This window comes from Nematolebias whitei, chromosome 11 (genome assembly GCF_014905685.2).
Source record: "Nematolebias whitei isolate Nwh7 chromosome 11, NemWhi1, whole genome shotgun sequence".
NCBI lineage: Eukaryota > Metazoa > Chordata > Actinopteri > Cyprinodontiformes > Rivulidae > Nematolebias > Nematolebias whitei.
In genome coordinates, this window is record NC_056508.1 from 20,999,719 (window position 1) to 21,026,962 (window position 27,244).

At 40.1% G+C, this 27,244-nt stretch overlaps 1 protein-coding gene across 1 annotated transcript in view; it reads left to right on the plus strand.

Annotated features, from left to right (window-relative positions):
* The first annotated feature begins 553 nt into the window (after nt 1–553).
* LOC119417525 (adenylate cyclase type 6) overlaps nt 554–27,244 on the plus strand; it is a 58,700-nt gene continuing 32,009 nt past the window's right edge. The window contains exons 1-2 of the mRNA XM_037684746.1: nt 554–583; nt 664–1,603. Coding sequence (XP_037540674.1) covers nt 564–583; nt 664–1,603 — 960 coding nt within the window. The 5' untranslated portion in view covers nt 554–563. The remainder of the gene's footprint in view (nt 584–663; nt 1,604–27,244) is intronic.

Below are 27,244 nucleotides of genomic sequence, written 5' to 3' on the forward strand. Positions count from 1 at the left end.
TGAGCCAGTTCTGGTCCACCTTAATAAAGCCAAACTTTCACACTATTTTTGGAAAAGTGTTTTTTCTTCCTCTATCTATGTGTACTTGAATTTCTCAGTTATATGAAACTTAATTTTATTTCTTTCTTTTCCTGTCAGTTTTGAAAAGGAAAGTATTTAACAAGTATAAGGGAGCTAATGAATCAGGAAGACTTACCAGAGAAAGAAGACATTAGCTTTACTATTTAGATCAGAGATGTCTCTTGGGTTAATTTAATTTATCTTCACCTTCATGATAAATATTTTTCATCCTCAAATCTTCTACAATATATGTGTTTGCTTTTTCTCTTCAGCATCAGAAGAAGCCGTGGAGATAGGCCTGGCAGTGGAGACTCTTCCTATTATTGGTCTATGATCATTGGCTGAGCCACAAACATCTGGAGTTTTGTGAGCCCTTTGGCTTGCATCCATTTCCTCCACCCTGCGCCCCTGCAGCGTGGCCTCTACAAACCTCTCGTCTCTTCATCATAATTTCGTCCAGGGGGATAAATGAGTGAGCCGGTTGTAAGGGAAAGGGCTGGAACATGTACCAGAACCCTGACAGGTAACTCTCCTACAGGCGGGAAAAGATGGAAATGATGTCTGTCAGCACCGTGACTGTTGTCTGTTTCTCTGCTCACACAGAATGTCCTGGTTCAGTGGTCTCCTAGTTGCCAGAGTGGACGACCGCAAGACTGCGTGGGGAGAGCGCAATGGCAAGAAATCCAAACGGAAGGGAGGCTCATCTCTCTGCAGCCCGCGTTACATGAGCTGTCTGCGGGACCCAGATGCTATGGAACCCCCTTCCGGAGCCCCCCTCCAGCAGCACCATCGCGGAGTGGGGGCTGGGGCCATGGGAGGCGGGGGAAACCTCGGCGTCCGCTGTGGATGGCAGGAGGACCACTATGGCAAAAGAGGAGGTTGTTCTGGGGAAGGCGTGGGGCTCAAATCTGTCGATTTGGGCTTTGAGGATGGGGAGTTGAAAGGGAGGAAAGGAGGGTGTAATGGAGGAAGTGGCGACATGGGCAACGAGGGTCCCAATGGTGCAGGAGGGGTGATGACGGCTGCAGACTGCTGGCTCAGGGTGGTGCGAGTGTTCCAGTCGAAAAAATTCCAGTCTCGCAAACTGGAGCGCCTATACCAGCGTTACTTCTTTAGGCTGAACCAGAGCTCCCTGACCATGCTAATGGGCGTGCTTGTGATCGTGTGCGGCATTATGCTGACCTTCCACTGTGTCCACGCCACTCCTCACGTGGCCTATTCATCAGCCCTGTCGGTGGCCATGGCTCTCTTCATGGCTCTCATGGTGGTGTGTAACCGTAACGGCTTCCACCAAGACTACATGTGGATGGTCAGTTACCTGGTGATCGGAGTCTTGGTGTCGGTACAAGTGTTCGGGGTCCTCATGGTGGCACCCAGGAGTGCTTCAGAAGGAATCTGGTGGTCTGTGTTCTTTATCTACATCATCTATACTCTGCTGCCTGTGAGGATGAGGGCAGCGGTCCTGAGCGGAGCGGTGCTGTCCATCATACACGTGGTCACAACCTGGCAGATCAACCAGGAAGACAAATTTCTCTGGAAACAGGTAGGAGAAGTTTGATGTCCTGATGTCTTGTCTTTGGTTTTCACATGGATAAGTCTCTTAGCATTGTGCTGTACTTGGATCATTTTTACTTTTGAACTCTCACCAGCTAAAAATAAAAGCGAAATTCTGCACTTTTAAAAGTCAATGGCAACAATTTTACATCATTAAAAAGCACAAAAGTTGATAATTAACCTTCAAAGTTTCAACAACCAACTGGTTGTGTGTCAGCTGTTATGATATTCTTTGTGGACACGTGTATTTAAGTAAACACATGCAACATTTTATTACAACGCAAAAAATTTAATGCAAAGCATTTTATATTGATCTCATCGGGTACAGTCAGTGTCAATGACAATTAATTTAGACAACTAACCAACTAAGTTTACTGGCACTCTATAAGTTAATACTATTATGATAAACATTTTATTTTCCATTGACAAAGATCCTAACATCATACGTCTAAAATTTTAGGTCTCAAAAATGACATTTTCTTTAGCCACCTATGGTTAAATGTTGACATTATCGTTTATATGTTCAATTTATTTCCATAAATTTGAAATTAAAAATTACAACTAGCACTCTTAGCTTTGGATTGCTACCTCACATGAACTATTGGAAACTCCTTTGCCTTTTCCACAGCGTACAACAACTAACAAAAACTTTAGAAGAGCACCTTAAGTACTTCAGGAAACATATTTTAACATTTATTAAATTTTTGTTGTGTTGTCAACCAACTTGGACAAAAATTGTTAACTTTGTGGAAACAAGGGTTCAAATGTAAAACATTTTCTTCATAAATGATGTCTTTATGAGAGTAAAGGGATTATTAAAGATTGTGTTCAAGAATGCTTATGCAATTAAATACCATTTTTAGCATTTCACATAAGCCTTACTGCAGTTATAGTCCGTAAAAATGGAGAGAAATACACTCAAACAAATCAGTATAGCTAAGTTTTGTTGTGGGGTTTTTCTTTAGTCGCTTTTGACCTACATATGTTTGTTTTTAAATAATTTGTTTAGACAAGTTTGATCTAAAAACTGAAATGTTTTGATACAAATGTTTTTGGTTAAAAGGCCACTTTTACACAGAGGTACCTCTCTACACACTCTGCCTGCTTCCAGTCACAATAGCACTCGTTTCATGTGATGTTCCTCCTCACTTTATGAATCATTGTCCACTGTTCAGTGTCAGTCTTGCTTTTGTTTTTTTAGCTTTTGAAGGAAATATTAGCCGCTCTGGACGTTAGTGTCATCAGTATTTTTCATTACATTCTCTGTCTGCTGATGTTATTGAGCCTATTGCAATAAAACAGACAAAAAATAAGACTTGCGTCACAAAACAATGAGCTAAAACATGCTAAATGTTCCACTGAGCCAAGAGACACTTTTATTATTGGACATCAATATTTTTTTGTTTAATTGGGTATAGGGCTGGGCCATATCATATCGTTCACGATAATACCGGTAAAAAAAAAAGCTTGCCCGGGTAAAACAATATCATGATATGCTAATTTCATGACGTAATACGTCAGGGCGTCCCGCCCCTTTAACAGAACCGTGCGTGCCGAACAACAAAACCGAACTGCCCCCCCCCCGGGTACTGGTGTGACGCTAATTAGTTGCGCGCAGTACTAGCTAGCTAAAAAGCTAAAAACAAACAACGCGCTGCTCAGCTTCTCTCCATCCAGCTCTAAACTGCCGGTACAAACACGCGCAGGTCTGTCTCGCGCGCGTGTCTGTCCGAGATTCTTTTGTCCCCTATGGTCCGTCATACATGGACCAAGAACCAAGAACAGAGTCAGGTGATCAGAGACAGAGCATCAGAGAAATGAATCATTCCTGCAGGAACAGAGGAAGCTGAAACACCACAAGCTTCAGGGTCAGCTGATCACCTTGTTACAACTTCTGGAAGATACAGCTCATTTAAAGGCAACATATATTTTGTTGTTTGTTAAATTTATGCTCAACAGATTTTAAGCTTCATTTTATTTAGTTGTTTTGGGAAACTTCACCTGCACTTTAGTTTTTGTGGTGGATTTTGTTGAACTATATTTTGTGCAGACTTTTTCAATCTAAATAACAGAAGGATAATTTTTATTTTTATACTTTTAGACTGAATACGTTACTAAATAAAGTAATTTCAGTAAAATTAACCCTTGTTGTTGTTTTAGTTTTTATATAATACTGCAAAGCAACATGTTAAGTTAATTTTGTCAAATGAATAACTGATTTCTGTTTTTTTTTTTTGGTTATATCACGAAATTTATCGTTATCGTCAGAATGCTCTGAAATATCACAATATTATATTTGAGCCATGTCGCCCACCCCTAATTGGGTATAAATTTCTGACAAATATTAAGCAATTGTCATAGTTAAATGCACTTGACTTGTGGCTGCGTTCGTGGCTGCTCTGGAACATTGACGTGATCTTTATAGTGGGATAGTAGCGTGTGAACTGGCGACGTAGCCGCGAACCGCTCCAAAGAGGCTTGTCTCCAGGGTTGCAGCTGCATATCTGAATCTTCTGGGTCTGCACTGTGTGCCGTTTGTGCGTCATGCCAAGGACCGAGGGGCTGGCTGAAGGTCAGTGGGCTGAATGAGCCGCTCCGGCTGGACAGCAGAGTGTGTTCGTGTGCTGCGGCGTGACAATGGCAGAATACCATGACATAAAGCTGTATCACTCGGATCTCTGTGCTCACACACAAGGGACTCTTTGTACTGTTCTCTGAGGGTGGGGTGACAGGGGTGAAGCCAAAGATGGAGGGAGGGGTGGGGCTGGATGTTTGTCTTCTGTACTGTCCTAGCGTTTTTTAACTTTCATCTCCTTTGGGACCAGTTACGTAAAACATAACAGGAGGACCCGTTACGTGAAAACAATGGGGGGATATCAGACCTAATGATCACTAATTGTCAGGTATGCGCTCCTTAACAAAATGCCTTCACACGTTAGTCTGTTCTCAGAAAACAAAACTATTTAAAAGCCAAGCCTTCATGGGAACTCTGTGATTACAATGTAGGATGATGAACCATAGTGTGATCCATCACAGATCCAACGTTGTTTGCTGTTAAGTGAACAAATGTCACGAGATAGCTGCAGCGAATCTCTAATGTCGTCTGTGTACTCTGACTCAGCCGTACAGCACCATCAATCACTGCTTTGCAGCTTTTGTGCAAGTATTTCCTCTTTCTCTTATAATTCATTAACCTCGTTGGGATTTATACAGGTGTTGATGGGCACAAGCTAACACCAGGAAACCCTCTGGAGAGTTCTGGATGTCTGATTTCAGCTAACGTGTTCATCTTGTCATGGGATTTATCATCTTGAGCTGCTGATTATTGTCATTCACACGCTCAAGAATTATTATTATTTTATTGTATTATATACCACTTTGTAAGTCTGTTACAAACAGATCTTTAATGCAGGTTTAAATCTTAAATATTATCTTAAATAATGTTTCAGTGTTCTGTCTGTACAGCACTTTGGTTGGCCTTGTCGCTGTTTTAAGTGCTCTATAAATAAAATGGTATGGTGTTTGTTTTAGCTTCAGAGTGCGAACACAGATATAGAATAAACCATAAAGTAATAAGAATCACACACAAATATTCAGAAAATCCCAGAAACAGCTTATTTACAAGCCCAGACAGTAACTCAGTGGTTGGACTTAAGATCTGGACAAGCTTCTCCACGTCAACGTTTAAAAACCTTTGAGACTAATGTGCACATGCTTACATGCATACTGTTTTTGGATCTAATGGGTAATAGGTGGCGATCATGTGCTGGTTTGTTGATCGTCTATCAAAAGAAAATAAGAAAACCTTTGATGATTTAAAACCAGTTATAAGACCATTTTTGTTGTCACTGAGTATGTATTTCCTCAAAACCAACATGTGTTATTGTCCTTCCTCTGTTTGTGGTTTGAATCCTGGACTTCTTCCTTCGTCTGTTGGGCGTCTAAGCAGATTTTTTGAAAAGGGAGCATTTTCATCGCAAACTTAGTGTCAGGGAACGCAAAATTACAAAAAAATAAAATAAAAATCTGGACTAGAAGCGCTTGTCCAGAAGATCGAGCACAGTCGGAACAATGAATAAGGCGTTATGGTGGTCACACAAGTCCTGATAGCAGTTGTTATCAAAGGTGGAGAACCCAGTCTTTGTCACAAACACCAAGTTAGGTCGCCAGAAGTGAAATAAAATAAATAAACCCATTTCATATTCTCACTGTAATGGTTACAAGAAAAACAAGTCATAATCGGAGAAAGGAATAATCTAATATGAGTTTAATCTATTTGTGTTGCCATTATTTATTAACTTTTTTAATGTTTTTGTTAGTATACCGGGGATATGTGAGGTGTCAAGTCATTGACGTTTGTTACTTTGGAGGTGAGCAGCTATAAAACGTCGGAGAACCCCTCCTGCCCTATTGAACCATGTTCTTCAGGAAAACACTGTTCTGAAATGATAAATACACTAGTTTAGTTTTCATCATTTCTGCAAAGAGTTTAGTTGTATTAATTAATTAATACATTAATAAATGTGCATTTTATTTTTACCTTACAGTAATTGTTCACTATGACTATGTTAAATGGTTGAATTCTTAGCATTGTTTATTTCTAAATTTTAAAGTTAAAAAAAAAATATATGTATTTTTTGTCAAGTTTATTTTGTAACCACTTACAAACAAAAGAGATTCACAATTTAAGTTTTTTTTTTAAATTTTTAGTTGAACATATTGAGGGGGTTTGGTGGCGCAGTTGATAAGGCTGTTGCCTCTTATCATAAAGGTCGTCAGTTCAAATCCCGGCCATGAGACCTTTCTGGGTGGAGTTTGCATGTTCTCTCCGTGCATGCGTGGGTTTTCTCCAGGTACTCCGTTTTCCTCCCACAGACCAAAAACATGCATGTTAGGCTGATTGGTAACTCTGAATTGTCTCTAGGTGTGAGTGAGAGAGTGAATGGTTGTTTGTCTCGTTTGTCTCTGTGTCCTTGTGATGGACTGGAGACCTGTCCAGGGTGTCCCCCGTCTCTTGCGCAGTGATTGCTGGACATGGGCACCAGTGACCCCCGTGACCCGAAAAGAAAGAAGCGGGTAAAAGATGATGGATGGATGGATGGAAAATACTGAGCATTTTAAAAATAATGAGGAAAAAGAAAAAGTGCAAGATCACAAAGGCAGAGTGTAAACAATCATACATTAACTCTTAGAAACTTATTTGGTGTCAGTATTTACATGGTTGGTATTTGTAACCACCCCAAACAGCACGATATCAACAAAATGAACAATAAGTAAATTTAAAATAATTACAGAGAAATAACAAGTAAACAAAGCTCTTTAGAGACTTATATACTGTATTTTATATAGTTGGAAGATTTACTCACAATTTACTTTTTTTTTTTTAACCCTTGACCTTTTGTAATTCATTCAGATTCTATGTGGCATTCAGGGACTACAGGAAATTTGACTTCTAGCTTGCAGCTCAATTGTTTTCTTGAAATATTTTTTTCATTTGACAGTTTAACGGCCGTGCTGCCATGTTTGGGATGAAATCTGAAATTACGTCGATAACATTTTTAATCCACTCTGCACAAAGATGAACTTCATCCAGCAGGTACAAACAGAACCTGTGCTTACCTCGGCTCTTTTACAAAACATCATTATCTCCTTTCATTTGTCAGGACCTGCCACATTACAATCACAGAAATCTTGTTATAAACCGTGGAAGAGGATTACTGAGGCGCTCATGCATGACGATGGACATTAACGTGTTTATTCTGATCGGATTTTGTGTTTTGGTTTTTTTCATTTGTGTCATCAGCTGAACTTGACATATAAGACTAGCTAAAGCTCTCGCACACGTCACATATTTTGAGTGCAACTTGTAAAGTTTGACATTTTATTTCATCAAACCATTTTAAACACATTCAGTCTATTTAGTTGTCTTGAAAGCTGTGTTGCTCTCCTCATTTTGTGTTTTTGCAAATGCACCACAAAGCAGCTTAGACCACCTTGTTATTAAATCCACAGGTTTTCTGGGGGAGAGACGTCCTGCTACATGTGAGCTTCCCTCCTCTTAATCCACATGTTTTTGTGCCATCATGCTTGTAATCCTCAGCTGAAATGAATTAGCTATAGGTGTTCAGTTTGCACACTTGTGCACGCGCTCTCTTTTCCAAACACACTAGAACCCACGTACGCACACGCTCTCTCGAGCTTTGTTATGGTTGACGCCTTCCCTCCTCGTCCTTGTTAAATGTTTGTCAGAACCGCTGCTGTTTGTTATTCTTTGGGAAGTTACATCACAGCACAACAATCCGTCCCTCCTGTGTGGGTGTCTGTTCGGGTGAGCGTACCGACATGTACTGTACGTGCTTCTGTTAGAGTTTCGAGCTGCAAGCTGCACCAGGCACATTTTATGCTCCCCACTGCTCGCTGCTGATAAGCTCTGTCAATGAATTCTTTGCATTTGGTCTCGTTCCTTACCCCAAAGTTATTTGCTTTGTGGCTTCTTGACAATGGTTTGAGTTGCTTTGTGAACGTTGTTGATACAAGGGCTGTGAGAGGTCAAAGACCGGTTCCTAAAAATACCAGGCCCTCGATGTCTCTGCAAACTGATGCGTCACAGGGAACGGTCCTATCCAGGCTTGCGTCAAAGCAACAGGCAGGTCAATTTATCCCCCTTTTCTCTGGCCTGCATCTTTGCTTACTACCAACACACACACACAAGCACACACACAGACACACAGCCTGCTTAAAGGCTGCTAATACTGCACATTCACAGCTAGCCTCATTTTTTTTTATTCTAACAGCCTGCCCCGTCAAAGGTTCAAAGGCAAACAAATGGTAATTTACCAGTATCGTGAGTGTGTTTGTTTGTCTGTTAGCAAAATATTTGATGAACCATGGGACTGATTTTAATGAAACTCCCTGAACGTAATCATTAGATGATTACATTACATATAAAATGATGATTAACTTTTAGACTTGGCTCCATTCAAGATGGCCAGCACAGCTAAGTGGCCTTGAAAACACAAAAATGACCAAAACTCAGTCAGTTATACAGATGTTGAGTTTAATTTGGTGTGGCAGTATCTGAGAGTCATTTCCAACTTATACTCCCAAGTAGGAATGTTTGATATGGCATAAAATTCCTATCATGATATGTATTGTGAAGGGTGGTGATAACGATATATATCACAATATGTTTTTGGTATAAAACTTGCAATAGGAATGTACAAAAAAAGCATAGAGTGTCCTTTTGTCATCATTTATTTTGAAAACTGCTATAACACAAAATATTTCAATTAAGAAAATTCCACTACTAGGTCCAAGGAGTTTAAAAATAATAAACAAATCAAGTATTAGGCTTCTTTCTTGTAGTGCAAAACATTGCAAAAGATATCAAATGGAGTTTTAGCCATATGTTTTAAACAAAATAATATATTGTTAACTCTTAACAGTTTCCAGTCTTCTCACTTGAGAAATGAACAGCAACAGAGCAGAATGTTACACTGAAACACTTCACCCTCCAACCCTCTAGTGGGCGACTCCTGCTTTAAGGAGAGCTGACACAAAATGAGTCTGTGGCTTTGGTAAAGAGGGTCTCGCAGTAAAATCACACAACACTGCGTTCTTTTCACAGATCACAGAGCAGGTTTCTCTAAAGCTGACGCTTATTTTAACTTCGACGGAAGAAAAAAAACAACTTTCGACGGAACACAGAGTTTTGCATGTGTCCGAATACGGCAACACTACGGCAAGCCAGCTGTAGTTAGCTTGTAGCTTCGCTATTAGCTCTCGAAGAAAAGACTTTAACACCACTTACGCACAGTTTTCAACAAAAAAAAAAAGTAACGATTAAATCTGACAACTCTGATTTTACATCAGACACAGCATTACTGCGGTTAGCCGGTAGAAGACAGATCTCTATCGTAGGCTAAATGTCTATAGTTTCTACCGTGTACCGTTTATATCGCGCATTCCTACTCCCAAGCACTACCAGAACGTGTGGTTTTACAACTTCACCATTAACTACTCTCTGCCTAGTTAGCAAAATATCTCTGGAGTCAACCCAGTTCAAGATGGTCGCCAGATATTGAGCTAAAGTTTGGTATGGTAGTAGCTGAGAGTTACTCGTATTCTGAGCACTAGACATCTGGCAACATTTTAGCCTTAAACTTTAGAATGAATCACTGGCATCAACCTTGTTTGTCTGTTAGCAAAATTTCTCATGAACCGCTAGACAGACTGTAATGAAACTTGTAGACAGTAATCAATGGATGTACTACCTTTACAATTTTATTTTTTTAAATTTCGAACAAATAACATTGTAAATAAAGATCTTCAACGCAATAAGTAATATCATTCAGTAATATCAGTAATATCCATCCATCCATTATCTTTACCCGTGTCTTCCTTTTTAGGTCACGTGGGTCACTGGTGCCCATTTCCAGCAATCATTGTACGAGAGACAGGGGGACACCCTGGACAGGTCTTCAGTCCATCACAGGGACACATAGAGACAAACAACCATTCACTCTCTCACTCACACCTAAAGACAATTTAGAGTTACCAATCAGCCTAACATGCATGTTTTTGGTCTGTGGGAGGAAACCGGAGTACCTGGAGAAAACCCACGCATGCACGGAGAGAACATGCAAACTCCATCCAGAAAGGTCCCCGGACTGGGATTTGAACCAACAACCTTCTCTCACCAGTTGCGCCACCGTGCTGCCCTTATCATTATACCTTTATTATTTTTTCTTTAATGTAATCTGTACCAGTGCAACTGGTAACTTGTGGGTGTCACAATAACTCAAGATGGCTGCTGCAGCTAATTTGCTAAATGGCTTAAAGTCAGCTAGTTTTACAGATACTGAGCTTCAAGTTAGTGTTGTAGAAGCTGCTCAATATATATTCATAAAGTAACACTTCTCATGGGATCCCACTTGAGATTGTGCATGATGTTATTCACAAGGTTTGACCAGAATGGCTTTAACTATGCCCCTTTTTATGATGATGGTTAAAAACTCCGGCATGAAAAGCAGCAGGTGATATGGTCTCCTGTGTGGAATCCAGACCTTTGATTAGATTTTCTTTTGTGTACATTTATAAAGTTTTTATCATAAAGCAAAAGTGGTGGACTAAGAACTCAAAGGGCACATGGATAGATCAAGGTTCAAGGTTCTTTATCGTTATTCACATCACATGTGGTATATGAGGTCGAACGAAATTGTGTACTTAAGTTCCCAGTTGCACCCCAAAATAGCAAAAATATAAAGTATAAAAATAAACGGTATATAAGAATCTTAAGATATGGGTTCTCAAACTTTTTGGGTTCAAGGACCCCCTCATAACCCTCACGCTTATTAAATAATTTTCTTCAATTTGTCTCTTTAATGCAATGGAAATATTTGTGTAACATAATACTTAAGATCTGTTCTTTAATAGTGTTAATACAATTTTTATACATGGGGTATTTTTTTAATTGGACACAATTAACAACATTTTTAATTTCAACTTAAAAAAGTTTACAGTTTTGAGAAAATTAACAGAATCAAAAACCACTTTAAAACTTTACCTATTCACATAATGAGCATCAATGTATCGCCACCTCTTCAAATTATTACAGAAAACTACATAAAACTGAACAGAATCATAACGGCAGTAGTCAGACCAGTAACAGGGTTTAATTTGTAAACCCATTGATGCCAGAATGCAAATAGTGGGAGGGGTGGGAGGTCGCCACAGTGCAGAGAGCTGCTGTCTAGGGCACCTGGGGGAGCAGATGGTGGGGGTTAAGGGCCTTGCTCAAGGGCCCAGTGTGGGGCAAATGAGGGTTGATGCAGGTGTGGGTGCTTCACATTTCCCACCCACATTTTGACGTTGTCGGTCTGGGGAGTTGACCCGGCAATCTTCCTTTCACAGGCCCACCTTCTCTAACCTCTACACCACCACTCCCACCTATATACACTAAACAATAATGATATAATATAACACTGTGTATTAAACGGCAGCCTGAACATGAGTCTGTTGAGAGCAGCAGCTTAACGTAAGAAATCATCAAGATTTCACCATATTTATGTTTTCATATTTAACAACACGCCACAAGCGATTCTAACAGAGTAAATGTGTACTGGATCAACTATCCCAGCTGTTCGCAGCAGCTCCCAGCACCAGAGCAACCTTGTGTGCTTTCTGCACGTCCAGGGGAGACTTCAGGAAGTGTCGACCTGCGACGGTCACCTGTGCAGAGCTGCTGCCGGAGAACAGAGCGTGTTGTCTCACACAAGGAAGAGGCTTCCAAGTGGTGCATGGGATGTAATCTGATAGTCTCTGCTCTCCCTCCACAGCCTCCACGATAAATAATTTGCGTGTTTAACTCGGCCGCGGAATTTTAACGAGGATACCTGTCACGTGCACGCTTCACTCACAGCTGGGGTTGAATGCTGACTGATGGGATCTCACACAGTTTTAATCAGAAGATCTGCATTGGAGCAAACGCACCCTTAAACCAGATGTGATCTTGTTCATTTGTTAACGTTGTACTTGTTATTATTTATTATGCGAGCGTTCAGAGTTACCCATCACATGCCTCCACTGACACTCTGGACCAGTACAAGCTCCGACTGGGAGCATCACTTCTGAGACTGACGGGGGAATAAACAGCATCGCTAAGTATCTCTGTCAGCACTCGTGTTGAGTCGGTCCAGCTGTTGCCATGGAAACAGCTACGGCTCAAGCTGCGGAGACCCAGTTAACCTATGAAAAATGGAAAAAAAAATAATAATAAAACAGCATTTTTAAGAAAACAGGTTAAAATGGATTTATTTTTCCCGTCAGTATGGGTGTTGGAGTGTCTGAACCGTAGCGATGCGGGGCTGTTTTAGCTTCTAAGATGCTGCTTTCCTCTTCCCTTGACGCTGTCCAATTGAGACAGGCTGTTATTAAACACGGTGATGACGGAGAAGAAGTCAAATGGGGGGGGGGGGGGGGGGGGCACAGGATGTTTCCTTTTTCAGAACAACCTATCTGCAGTCAGCTTGATGCGACTGCATCTTTGTGCACCCACTGCTGTGGAAATGTGCCACAAACGTAAAAATAAGACATTTTCTTATTATTACTTTGAACAAATGCATATCACCTGTTTCCTTTCGTGCCAGAGTTTAGACTAATTTCATGTCATGTTGAGAAGTTATGAAGTCGTCTAGGTCAAACAAAAAAAAACCCCCAACTATTCAAACAACAAAAACAGGCGTAGAGGTACATCAAAATATTATTTCCTGAATGTTTGAATGAAACCCACTCACTGCTTCATGATATATTTTGCTAACACTGAGTAAAAACATAATTGTCCACTTTCAAGTTCAAGTTTCTTTGTTGTCATTGACATCACATGCGGTACATGAGGTGGAACGAAACTGTGTACTCAAGATCTCAGTTACACTCAAAAATAGCAAAAATATAAAGTATAAAAAGAAACAGTCAATAAGGATCTAAGATATACAGATGTGTGCTAAACACTAGCAATGTAGAATAATACAGTATTAAACAGCAGCCTGAACCTGAGTCTGTGGTGAGCAGATGGATATGAATGAATACAGCAGCATGAGATAGTCAGAACTTTGTTCTTTTGGCAGCAATAAAGTTTTATTTTCTTGTTTTATAGTTGCATTTATTGATTTTCATGAAATAGGAACTTGGTGTTCTTGTCAGTCTCCACTCCTTTACATCCCTGCGATGCCGAGTCGTCTCGAGGAGTTTTTGTGTGAACCCGGCTGTCCGTCAATGTGTTGTCGTTCACAGGATCTGAAACGGAGCCGTCCTGCAGGGGTTCCATGCGTTTCAGATTAAAACTTGATGATATTGTGAAAAAAGCTTTAGATCTCCGTAAGCTCTCCAAGTTTTTGCAGATTTTGTTCGAATGAAGCACACTTTGGCGACTCCGGAGCCGGAAAGCTTTGTCACACTCTCTCCACAGAAGTCACACCCGCCTGTTTGCCAACACAAATGTGTGGAGTGTAGATTTTCAGTGTTGGGACCCCCAGCTCATCCCCACTCGTGTTCACAGAGACACTTGGAGAGCGACGTCGTTCAGCTTGATCGGGTTAACGCTCTGTAACTTGTAACCGTTTGTGACTCGGCTGTACTTTAATTATGTAATGTGTAGAAAGTGTTCCAGGAAACGGCTTCAGAAAGTGCTCTCAAACCTTTGTTAGTAACACCTGATACCAAAGAAGTTTATTATATTATCCTTAACAATAAGTGTGCCTAAATGATTTGAATTACAGAAACAAACGGCTAAACATGTCCTACTGTAAAGAGTTTCAGAGCAAAGTACCTATTTTTTTTTGTTGCTCTTTTTAGATTTTGTTTTTTGATGCATTACATTTTCTCCAACTTGTACTTTTTTCCTAAATACACAAGAAACTCATAATTTTATCTACACACTCCAAGCCCTCAGCTGCTAATGGAGTCTACAATAAACTTCCTCAGTTAAATGACTGGTTTATTGTCTGCTGCTGGAGTGAATGTATGTGTAAATTACATTTGCATCTGCACTAAGTGAAATGTTAAACCAAGACTGTGGCCCTTTTTGTTTATTGTAAAGGGCACATAAGGAACTTGTTTAATGACGCAAAATAAAACCTCAGTTTACTTGTTACTAATAAAATGAGACACGAAGCTGTGTGCATCAGGCTGGCTATCACAGACAGGCTGGAGAAGGTTTGATGTGGTTCGACAGTGAACGGTGGAAGAAGGACCCACATATAGGAGGCAACAGGCAGGCTCCAAGTAACCTAGAGTGAATTACTTACACCAAGAAGTGCAAGATGTGCTTTTTAAACTGCATGTGACGTGCTTTTCCTACAAATAAAGTGGAAGAAAATATTTTTTATGAAATTTGACATAACGCGCAGGGCGGCACGGTGGATCAGTTACTAGAGCTGTTGCCATTCAACGAGAAGGTTGCCGGAAGAAATCCTGGCCGGGGGCCTTTCTGGCTGGAGTTTGCATGTTCTCTCTGTGCATGTGTGGGTTTTCTCCGGGTACTCTGGTTTCCTCCCACAGATCAAAAACATGCATGTTAGGCTGATTGGTAACTAAACTGTCTCTAGGTGTGAGTGAGAGAGTCAGTGGTTGTTTGTCTCTATGTGTCCCTGTGATGGACTGGAGACCTGTCCAGGCTCTTGCACAGTGATATGGGCACCAGTGACCCGAAAAGGAAGAAGCGGGTACAACATAAGATGGATGGGTGGATGGATTTAATACACATATTACCCATTTTTCACATATCTGGCATACTTTCTTTTGAATTTGGTGCAGCCAAAGTGAAACGGGAAGTGACATTGAAGGGGAACTCTAACAATGAGAACTCCCTGGTGTTAGTTTATTGAAACAATATTATTTTAACTGTATGGTAAATGGACTGTACTTACAGTATATAGTGCCTGTCTGTTTATTCAATATACTGAAGTGCTTTACAACACAATCTGTGCCCTCATTTACCTCCACACACACATTCATACAGCACTCTACTACATCTCTAACCTGAATCTGTAGAGACTAATCAGAGCTTTAGATCACATTCATACATGGATGGGACACACATCCAAGGCTTCGAGGGGTTCAAAGTCTTGCCCAGGGACACTTCAACAGACTGCTGGTGGAATCAAACCCCCAACTCTCCCATAGGAGGATGACTGCTCTCACCACTCAGCCACAGCTGCCCAGGAGCAGCTCACAGCTGTATAAGAGCAAATGTTTTGTGACAGTTTGCGCAAATATGTGCAAACATTTGACCTGCATTGAACATGTGCTTACTACCATGCAAACTTTTTCAGTTGACACTATGAAACTACAAAGTACTGAAACACACCTTAATACACAGAAATATGACTCCAGTTGGTTTACTGAAATTAAAGGGCATTTAAACATGTTTTCTCATGAGTTTGAGCATTTATGGTTTGAAGCTGAACGATTAAATTGGACCTACTTTTAACCACATAAAACAACATGTAGCACGCCTCAAAAATGACTGCAACAACCGCAGACCAATGTAAACTAAAAGTTTCCTCTAACTTGCCACATGTAGTTATAAAAATAGAGACAAAGAGGAAGGCCAAGAGGAGACATATGGATGCAGTTAAAGAGGACATGGAGGTAGCTGGAGTGAGGACAGAGTGCGATGGAGGAGAGGATGACTCGCTGTGGAGACCCCTGAAGAGGGAAAAGCCAAAAGAAGAAGTACCATAAATGTAAACACATGTCAGTGACTGCACACTTGAGAGGCACCCAGACAGATTAGGTGCATATAATGCTGTGAATTGTCTAAGGGGAACTTCCATTCTCTTTTAGAAGAAAACAATGTCGGATCAGCCAATAAATTCAGAACAACTCGCACGTGTTGCTTCCTCAGGTTGACACGGTGTAGCCGATGACACATGCCCATAAATCGCTGCATAAATTTGTGTGTAATGGTGGAACGATGGCAGCTGTAGCCCAGCTGGAGGACATCACCAGTAGAAGAATGGGGAAGGAGCAGTGGTGGAGAAAGTACTCAAACACTGTACTTAAGTAAAAGTACAAGTAAACAGACAAAAATGTACTCTAGTAAAAGTAGAAGTACCACATTAATGTTTTTACTTAAAAGTAAAAAAAGTACTTGCTTTTAAAAATACTTAAAGTATTAAAAGTAAAAGTACTTGCTGAATGTATTGCCTAATGCAATAGTCTACATATCTTTAAGTGTACCTACCATATGTATATTTTCTGTAATACATTAATGGTGTTGTTTTAATGATCAATGCTGCAGATAATACATGTTTTTATTGTGTTCACTCTGTGACACAGTTCACACTTGGACTTGTGATTCTGTGCGTCAGAATTTCAGGGATGACCTGCAGAGTTAAATGTCGTTAAGCAAAATAAGAAAGAGGAATGGTTATACCTTTGAAAGTTTTTATTTAACACAAAGCTAAACCAATGTGTCATTTTAACTGCAGTAAACACATTTAAGTAAAAGTTGTCTGCCTGAAAAAAGGAGCATTAAACCTGACAAAGGAACAGGCTCTGATCATTTCAACTCCAGTTTGTCATCAACTCCAGTTAAAATACTGTCTAGTCAACCTTGTAATATAATTTAATATAATATAATATAATTTAATATAATATAATTGAATATAATTTCCCTCTGGGATTAATAAAGTATTTTCGAATTGAATTGAATTGAATTGTAATGGGTCGATATTGAACAATATTTTAACTTCCTGACACCATTTTTAAAACTTGGACCCGAGTGTCGAGACATTTGGAGACATCTCTTGTCTCCTAACATCATGAACTGACACATTTTAATATTGCAGCAAGAATTTCTTGTTCAAGTTCAGAAGAAGTTGGTTTTCAAAGTTTTTTGAGTCCAGTCTGTCTCATGAGAGATAATTTATCCTACTGTACTGAACAGTCTTTCAATAATCTTTCAATAATCTTTCAATAAGGCCATTGATGGTGTGTATCTTCTGGTTGACTCTCCACGTGGAATTCATTCTGGGTGTGTTAGTGGTGCTGTGTGTGCTCCCAGTTCAATGACGTATATTCTAGAATATATGTCACTGCTCTTCTTGAAGGCGGGTCTAACGGTACCTGCCCACTTTGCAGTGATTCAATGGACCAGCTCCCCTCTCACCATTAGTTACTTTCAAACTAATGAACAAGTAAAAAAACTGCAACGTGGATGTAACTTGTAACACAACACATTATTGCACATCTCGTGGTGTCTCTGAGCAGGACACCTAATCCTGAATTGCTCCCCGGGCGCTTACACAGCTGCCCACTGCTCCACCTGGGTGTATCCCAGGTGCGATGGGTTAAATGCAGAGAACTAATTTCATCTTTGTATGAGAACATACATTGATGACAACACATAGCACTTTATTATTATTTATTATAGAAATGTAGTGTAGTAGAAAGTACAGATACTTAATGTAAAATGTAGTGGAGTAAAAAATGAAGTATCCACGTTTAACTCTACTTAAGTAAAGTACAGATACATGAAAAATGTACTTAAGTACAGTACTTTGTTACATCCCACCACTGGGAAGGAGGGTGTTTTGATCACACCGACCTGCTGGCTCCGACGATGCCTGGTTTATTGTCTGATTTAGAGTTCTGCAGCCATTCTTGTAGAACTTGAACTGGTCCCAGCATTACAGAGGGAAACCAGGAGGACCCGTGCATCGCTGGTGTCAGTTCGAGTCGTCACCACGCTGGAGTTCCTAGGGACCGAATCCTTTCAGAGGGAGCTGGCTGACAGTTTAGGTATTTCACAGTCGTCCCTGAGCCGTGTCATGATCATGTGATATATAAAATATCTTGCCTTGACCTCTGGTACAAGTACATCTGTCTACATTCAGCAATTTTTTTATTTGCTTTACTCCACGCCTTTGGTTTGTTTATTAGAACACAAAGTGGAAGCCTGCTGTGTATTTATACTATTTTGCTGATTTATTTTTGGGAAGGGACAGAGCGGTCCAAGTTGCATGTGCTGCTGCGCTCTAGTCTACCGAATTTGGGAAGTATGAAAGAAAGGTGCACAATAACACGTGCACATACGTTTTCATAAATCTAAATATTTTTGTTTATAGATTAAAGATTAAGATTAAAAATCGAACACCTAGAACTCAGAGGAATACAAAACATGAACAGAGAAATTCAGATGAGCTAACAAAACACAAAGGAAATCATTTTCACTGACAATAGGAAACTATTTAAAAATACAAAACGTACAAGAAATGTGAAACAACAGGAACTGGGTCGAATTTTCTAAATGGAAAAGGAGCTCCTTTGTGTAATTTCCCTGTTTTTGCATGAGTACATTGGACCAACCCTTCTAATGTTCTGCTGCCACAACAGTACTGCTCTGTTGCTTTAAACTCTGTAGTTCTTACTTCAGGCCTTGTCTTTATGTTTTTAAATTATTGCCACATAAACGTGGCAAAGTTCTGAACATTCATTATCTTACCTGTTGCAGATACAGTTGCACAACCTGTTTGGAGAAAAGTTGATTAGTTCTGAACAGACTGTCCAGAGGAGTCGAGACCAAAGTGGATTACTGTCCTCTTTAAAAATAAAAATACAAATTGTGTTTTTTGCTAACTCTGTTCTGTAATTCTAATTTTTGAACGTGGAGTTGTTTTAACACATCATCTGTGCACTTTGATTCTGGCCCCACTCATTCTTAAGCTTGTCAATTTGGAAATAAATATCTGCTTTTCCAAACTGGAGTTGTTGAAAAGCTGTCTGCAGCAGGTAAGATATTAATTGTTTATAACTTGTCTACAAAATCCCACTCTAAAAGCTGTGAACTGCTCTTTTTAAAGGTTGTGTTGCTTGGTGATTAATCTTGTAGCTGCTTAGGCGTTTCAGTACGTTTAAGATCGTTGTCACAGTGTCCTCTGCAGAAAGTTTAAACGACGGCTTTACATGTAACATGAACAGCTTCTGGAGTACATGTGAGTTTTCAAGACGATGCTGTGTGAAGGTTGACTTCGCTGAAATTTGTTGAAGAAGCTGCAAGTGAGCCGTTAAAGGTAAAACAGCAGAAGGTAAAATGAGCTGAATGAAAACAACACTCATATACTCAGAACACAAGCTAAATTCAGAGCAGTAAACAGCTAAAACAATTTTAAAAAGTAGAAACAAGCTAAAATGAACAAAACAGTAGTGTTGGGTGTCAGGCACTGGGAGGGGTGCGCTTGCTGTAAACACTTGGTTTGGAGTGGGCTGCAACACTTGAATGAATTCAATAAATGATCCAATATGATACATTAATAAATTTTTATATTGATTCTGTTGAATATGTTTGTCTAGTTTGCTTGTTGTCAATCTTGCAGCTTTTAATCTTCCAGAAAATCCATTAATTATATTTTTTAAACAAACAACCGTCATAGTGTGATGTTCATAAGTCAAAATGACATCACAGTAAGAAAACTAAAGCTGAAAGGAATTAAAGTGTTTTAACCTTTACATAAGTTTGTTATATTCTCAAGGGTGATGTTTAAAAAAGATGGCACATGCAATCCTTTGCATCGTACAAAATAACTTAAAATTTGTCATTTATTTTGTGAGACTGACACACCTTTGTCTTAAAATCACCATTTTACTCACAAGTATTTCAGCTCGTGATCATTTAATACAATTTATTCATATTTGATTGATTAATCAATTACGTTTATCACATTACAGTTACCTCACAGTCTGTTTCCAAACATGAACAAGCTTGAGCACATCAAGAGCCAAAATTAGTTTACATTGCTAAAATTTGTGGTTTTTAATGGTGGAGCAAAGAGGGAAGTGGTGATGATGTATCGGCTTTGGTGGCTTCCCAGCTTAACAGAATTGGTCACTACTGGGGGGAGGGCTTTCCGTTGGGGGGGGGGGGGGGGTTAGGAGAAATCACTGAGCTAAACGACAAATGTAGCAGAACAGTAGCAAACGACTAAAACAAGCAAGACAGTAGCAAAATGCTAAAAATAAAACTTTGCAAAGCTAAAAGGCTAAAAGCCAAAAGGGGTGTAGGAAGACGAAAATAGAGCAAAGCCTAGCCAGTTTGCAAAGAATGTAATTTTTTGATGATACTGACTAGTAAGTACTCAATGCATTTTTATGGGATATATTTTTTGTAAATAAAGTTAAATACTTTGAAGCAGGGCTCAATTTGAGCTGGATCCTGCCGGAACAGGATCCAGGAACTCTTTTATTTTGACAGGGTGTGTTCCGGTAACGGTTTGCTTGGATCCGGCAGCTCTCAGATTTACTAATAATAAGGTTATGAACAAATATGGCCGCCTTGAACGAATATAACAAATTGAATATGTAAACTGAAAATAATTACATAAGCACTAATTTGAAACGCAACAGACGAGAGACAGACGACCTGGAGGTGAATTCAGCGGAGAAGAGTCGGCTCAGAACCGTCAAGTAAGGGGGGGGGGGGGGGGTATGTGAGTGTTTACAAATGTAGGTGAACGTAGATGTTTAACAACTCGTTAAAATACAACAAAATGCTGGAAATCGCATCTATATTCAAAACTTTCCAGGGGAGGACCCCCAGACCCCCGCAACCGACCCGCTCACTGTTTGTGTTTCGGCATCAATCGATATACAAATTAAGCCCCGCTTTGAACAGGATAAAAATGATAAAACCTAAATGTCTCTGCCCATTATTCTCATTAAATGGCACAGAATATTGTAAAAAAAAGAAAAAAAGAAAAAACAATCTGTATTTATCAAATTTAAAATGTGTCATTTGAGTTATAAAGTAGAAACCAATAATTTCAAACACTAAAACGGTGCTTTCTGTTGCTGAGAAGACGCTGCTCCATGTCAGTCACGCTGATGACAGAAGAGACTAAGAATAGCCTTTAACAGAGAGATTTATGCCGTCCTGGAAAATGAGTTCCTGAGAAACTCTGTTCTGCTGTTCCTAACCGATTTACTGTTTTTCTTCTTCTTTCGGCTGCTCCCGTCCTCAGGACAGATGGTGTGACGACCACCAGGCAGAGTTAGGGGTAGCGGGGTACGAAGGCGGGGTTCTGTTTATCTGTCACTTTGGTTCTGCTTATTTCAGATAAGAGCTGAGCGAGCTGTGTGCAGACATTACGCCTAGGCTGAGTACACAAATCCAGCAGGTGCCTGTCACCGAACACATTCTGTTTAACAAAGGCTGAAAGTGACAGTGAACACCAGTCAGAGGGGAAAACAAGAAAAAAATACACAGAATGGAAGAAAATGGAAATATAAGGGTGGCAGCGACTATTGAGTCATGAGCAACACGGTGTCTTCGTGTCTGAGGTGCTACAGTGTGTTTTACAGATCCTGATCCAACACAGATGTTCCAGATGCTCCCCAGAGGGCGATGAGCTCTGACTTGAACTCTGGCTGGCCCTGAATCGACAAAAATATCCTCTCAGTCATCGCTCCCTTGGAATATAGTTTTTTTAAATCCTTCTTATCCACACAGCGCTGGTCCAGCTGTTATTTTTACATGTGAGCTTCGTTTTTCCTTATTCTTCAGGGAATTAAAGAGACCTTTGAAGAAAGGAATAATCGATCAACAGTTTGTTTCACAAATACTGGTTCAGCGTCTGAGTGACAACAGCTAGGCTCAGGGATTTCTTTCCTCGCAGCAACGGTGTTCATCGGCCTTTGGTTTGAGCCAAGTTTGACTTTAGAAAAGGGTCGTTTGTGCTTCTCGAAAACCGTAAACGCACGAGCAAAATTCAAAGAACGACTTGTGTTTGTTCGCTGAAATACCCGCAGTTGTTTGCATCTCTAACTAACCTATCACCCAAATCTTGTGGAATTTTAAAAGTCACGAGTTTGCTGATTATTAACCATATAGTTTGTTTTACAAGGCCCAAATTTATAGTTTAGAGTTAATCTGTCTGCAGCTCTGTCTTTTTGTCTCCCTCTCTCACTAACCCTGCTTCAGCTTGTTCAGGGCTGTGGGCAGATGGTGTCTATGTCCATCAGTCCACAGACACAGGGAGGAGGGGACACCCTGGACAGGCCACCAGTCCAACACACACACACACACACACACACATAAACACACACGTACACGGTCAGTAGAGTCTCCAGTTGATCTAACGTTTGTTTTTGGACTGAGTGGAGAACCTGGAGTAGAACATGTAAACTCCACACAGATAGGCTCCAGATAAGTTTGGACCTTCCTCACAGTGAGGAAACAGTTTGAAGCAATTGCTCCTTCAAACAATCTGGATCACACTTACATGTAACATGCAGTCCAGCAGGAGTGTCGTCTGCTACCACCTTTTTAATGCGACACATCTAACCACCTCTCAGAGCCCGTGTTAGCCTAATTCTCTTTTGAGCTACAGCGGTTGAAATCTGTTTTCAGGAATAAAACGCTGGTTATGAAATAGAAAAAATACAAGTGACAGAGCCTTTAAGTATTGGACAGTTTAGTATTAATTTGCTGCTGATTCAGCTCTTCTAAGTCCGAGGCCATGGTTGTCAACTGGAAATAGGTGGGTCGGGGGAGAGTCTTTGCCTCAGGTGGAGTAATTTAAGAATCTGGGCATCTTGTTCACGAGTGATGGTAGCGAAAGACAGATCAACGGATCTGGGCCTCATCCTCAGTAATGAGGGTGTTGCTTTGGTTGGCCATAGTGAAGAAAGAGTTAAGTCAAAAGGCAAAGCTCTCGATTTATCGCTTCATATACGTTTCAACCCTCACCTATAGTCATGAGGTTTGGATCATGACCTAAAGAACGAGATCCTGGATACAAGTGGCTAAAATGAGCTTTCTTCATAGGGTGACCGGGCTCAGCCTGAGAGACAGGATCAGGAGCTCTGTCATCTGGGGGAGCTCAGAGTAGAGCTGCTGCTCCTTCCCATCGAAAGGAGTCAGTTGAGGTGTTTTGGGCATCTGATAAGGAGACCCAAACCAAACCTCCCTTTGGAGGTTTCCCAGGCATGTCCCACTGGTAATTGACCCAGGGCTCGCTGTGGGGATCTTCTCTGGCCTGGGAACACCTCAGGGTCTCCCAGGAGGAGCTGGAGAGAAGGATGTCTGGGTTTCTCTCCTGGATCTGTTGCCTCCATGACATAAGTGATAGGAGATGGAGATGCTGCTGATTTTTATAAACCATTTATTATATGGGAACTGAAAGAGTAAACTCGTTGCAATAATGACAGAGTGATGATAAAACTAAACGGACTAAACGGATTCACGATGCATTCCTGTTTATTAGCCATCAGTTAAGAATTGCATGTTAGGAATTTGTGAAGGCTGTAAACTCAGATGTGTTTTCTCAACTTAGACTTGTGTCAAAATAAACTTTACCTCGACTAAAACACTCGAAGAAAGTTATTTAAGCTTTTATAACCTCTTGTCTAAACAACTGTAACACTCTCCATGTTCATTTAGATAAATCATCTCTGTATTGTCTACAAATTGTCCAGCATGCAGCAACTCATCATCTAACTGGTAAAAACTGCTCCCAACAAACCCAATAAGGATTAAATACATGCTGACCACTGCTAAAACACACACTCTGCCTATAATACTGTACTGTAAATAGTCTGTCCTTATCAATGTTCCAATACATACTGAACATTATTATTGATATTGTTTATCTTACTTCTTTATATATTGTTTTTAACATTTAGGAACTTTTGTGTGAATCTTTTTATCTGTTGCTGCTGTTACACTTCCCATCTGTGGGACAATAAAGGCTGCTTCTATTCTATTTTATTCTACAAAGGAGTGAGAACACATAACCTCTGTGTTGGCATCTCCTCCCTGGCTTCCTGACAGTTTTTTATTTTAAAATGTTACCATTTATTTATAAGGTTTTATATTTGGGATGTGGCACAGTGGCTCAGTTGGTAGAGCTGTTGCCTCTCAGCGAGAAGGTTGCCGGATCAAATCCTGCCTGGGGGCCTTTCTGGGTGGAGTTTGCATGTTCTCTCCGTGCATGTGTGGGTTTTCTCCAGGTACTCCAGTTTCTTCCCACAGACCAAAAACATACATGTTAGGCTGATTGGTAACTTTAAATTGTCTCTATGTGTGAGTGAGAGAGTGAATGGTTGTTTGTCTCTATGTGTCCCTGTGATGGACTGGAGACCTGTCCAGGGTGTCCCCGCTTCTCACGCAGTGACTGCTGGATATGGACACCAGTGACCCCCCACGAGTCAAAAAGAAAGAAGCCTGTAAAAGATAATGGATGGATGGTTTTAAATTTGTCTGGCCTCATCATATTTAGCATCTACACACCACTCAGGTAAACCAGCCAATTTCTCGTTGAGGTCTAAATATCTAGAATAAAATGAAATACAAGGTGTACTGTGGGTGACTGAGCTTTTGCACCTTCTACCTCAAATTGATGGAACAGTTTACCTTGAAATGTACGCAAACCCAATTTGACATTTTATTTATTTTTTCTTTCTTTTTTTGACCTTGCATCAATCTAAAGTCAACATTTTTATTTACTCTTTAAATATTTGTGCTGATTGGACCTAAAAATCTATTACCGATCAGCCTCCGAACATATTTGAAAATCAAACGTGAGTAAAAAAAAATCAAATTTTGTGCTAATTCATGTTAATAAAAACTGTTCAGACTGACATTTCTGAGATGTGACATTTTATCATCTAACGAGTAACTCATTCAAATAAAGTACTGCTTTCTCTCAGTATTTGTCCAGTCCAGCACATGATGCGACCATGCTGATTTGAAGACTTTTCATAGAACGACGTTGCTGCATCTCTTCGGCTGCTGCCTCCTCCTCCTCCTCAGCTGGTCCCCCACACCACAATCTCCCTGAACCTGGGTGGGGGAGCCGTGGGTCTTTGGAGAGATGCTGAGGAATGTGGGTGAGAGCTGCTAAGTGAAAGCTGTGCTGTCATCAGACAATTCACAGCCTCTGTGGGTGTGAGTTTCGGGCCAACACCAAGCAGAACCTTTTCACAAGTCGAAGAAAAAGGCTCACGCAAATAAAGAGACGAAGGGAGCGAAGCTTCTGTGATATCAGTATAATGAAGTCATCAATGTTTCACGTCTTTTAGGCCTAAAAAGCCTGTTGATTTAAAGTTTGTGTTTTGCACCGGAGCATAAACGAGCGGTGTAACATCTCTAAACTGTTATGCTCTCATATGTTCATGATTTCAAAGTTTTAGGTGCACACATTTTAGTTCTCCGTCTGTTAACCAGCTTCGCTTCACAAACATCTCCTCGTTGGCAGAGTTTGGTGTTTCTTCAGGTTAGTAGTTTCCAGTGGAGCAAAAACTAAACATGACTCTCATGTTGTCCCCCATAAACAGACACTCGTAATCTGTTTCAATCCGTTAAACTAAACAGGTTTGTGATCATCGACTGTCTGGCTTTGTTATTTTGAAACAAAGAGTTTATCGTTCTATTTTTTCTACTTGATGATCATTCTCTCTCGCCTGCCATCAAGTCAAAAGGAGACTGTTCTTTTTCACCTGTCTTGGGTGCTATGTCTATTAGTGAGCACAAAAATGGCTTTAACGGAGTTAAATGTCCAGATACTGAGCTGTCATGCGGTGTGGTAGTAGTTGAGTCTTTCACCACACCTTGCATTAAATCTTGTGTAACATCAAGCCTGAGCTTTAACCAAACCTCTCAGCAAAACTTAAAACTCAAACACATTCAGAGGCAGGCCTTTAATAACTTACATGGTGCTCATATTTGTAATAAAACCTGTGAAAGTCAAGAAAACTAAAATTGAAAGCCAAAAGGATTTAAAGAGCTGAGAGGAGCAGCAGCAACAAGGATGAACGTGTTGGTTTTGTCTCCACCCTGACTCTGTGATCCGTCCCTAATGTAGAAATATTGATTGTACCTGCAGTGAATAATGGCATTCTGATGCACTACATTTGTTTTTGTCTCCTTGGAAACAGTCGAACATCTCATTTGTCCAGTTTGCTCTCTTTTAAAGAACGGTCTCAGAAAGGGTCCTGGTGGCCTTAAAAGTCAATGTTTATAGACTCACTGTCAGGACCACGGACGTCCTGCTGAAGTTAATGGCTGCTGTGTGAAATTCATCATACAGGATGAGAGAAATTATAAATATGTCTTTTGGAATGCTCCATTCACTCGCTGTTGTTCCAACCAGCTCGCACGGCTTAGTGATTTTAACACCAGAAAGTTAGATTTTAGATTTGAACCGTGTCTGTAAAACATCATCAGTAGTGAGAAACATCTGTACATCAGCTCGAAACAAGACTGAAAGTTTTATTAAGAAAAGGAAATAAAAACGTTGCATCTTTTCCCAACTAACATGCTTGCTGCGCCAATCAGACACACACTTGTTGGAAACATTTGTAGAAAAAAAAAAATCTGTTTCCCACTCCTCATAAAATGGTACATGTTTTGTCTCAATGAGATAGCTACTCACTCAGTCATGTGGCCCTTTTGCCACCGCTCCCCTTCAGCCCGGTTCGGCTCGGTTCACCTTGACTCGGTTCAGTACAGGTTGTGTTTCCGTAGCCCCTTTCAGTACCGGTTCCAGTGGGCAGGGTTCAAATTGACATCGCGCGCCTCACCAGCTGGTGGGGGTAAGACCATGGAAACAGGTTTCAGTACAGGGTGAGAATTTATTTAGCAGTTTCTGGTAAATTACAAAGAATACAGATTATTAAAATGATCAAATTTAACTATGTATGTATAAATATAAATCCGGCTAATAAACTTCTAATGAACTTTAGTTCACCATTAAATCTCTGATGAAGCAGATTCTACAAAAACATTTATATTTATTTTTTTTATGTTTTCTTCATTATTTGATGTATTTGCATTCATTGTCTACTTTTATTGTTCAATTTAGATATGTGGTTTTGTTTCTTGTTTACATATATTTATGTTTTTAGCTTTGCTTTACAGTTTACTTCTTGTTTTGTGATTTGTACACCTGTGGGTTAGAATAAAGTTGAACTAAAGGCCGTATCTCTTCTTTAAACATATTTGAGGGAAATATTCCTGAGAGATCCAATAATTTTGTGTCTTTATGATTTTTCAGCTGAATTAACTTTAACAGATTATTTAATAGTCATTAAAATGACAAGAGGATTTCACAATAAAGCCGGCACCATTTATTTA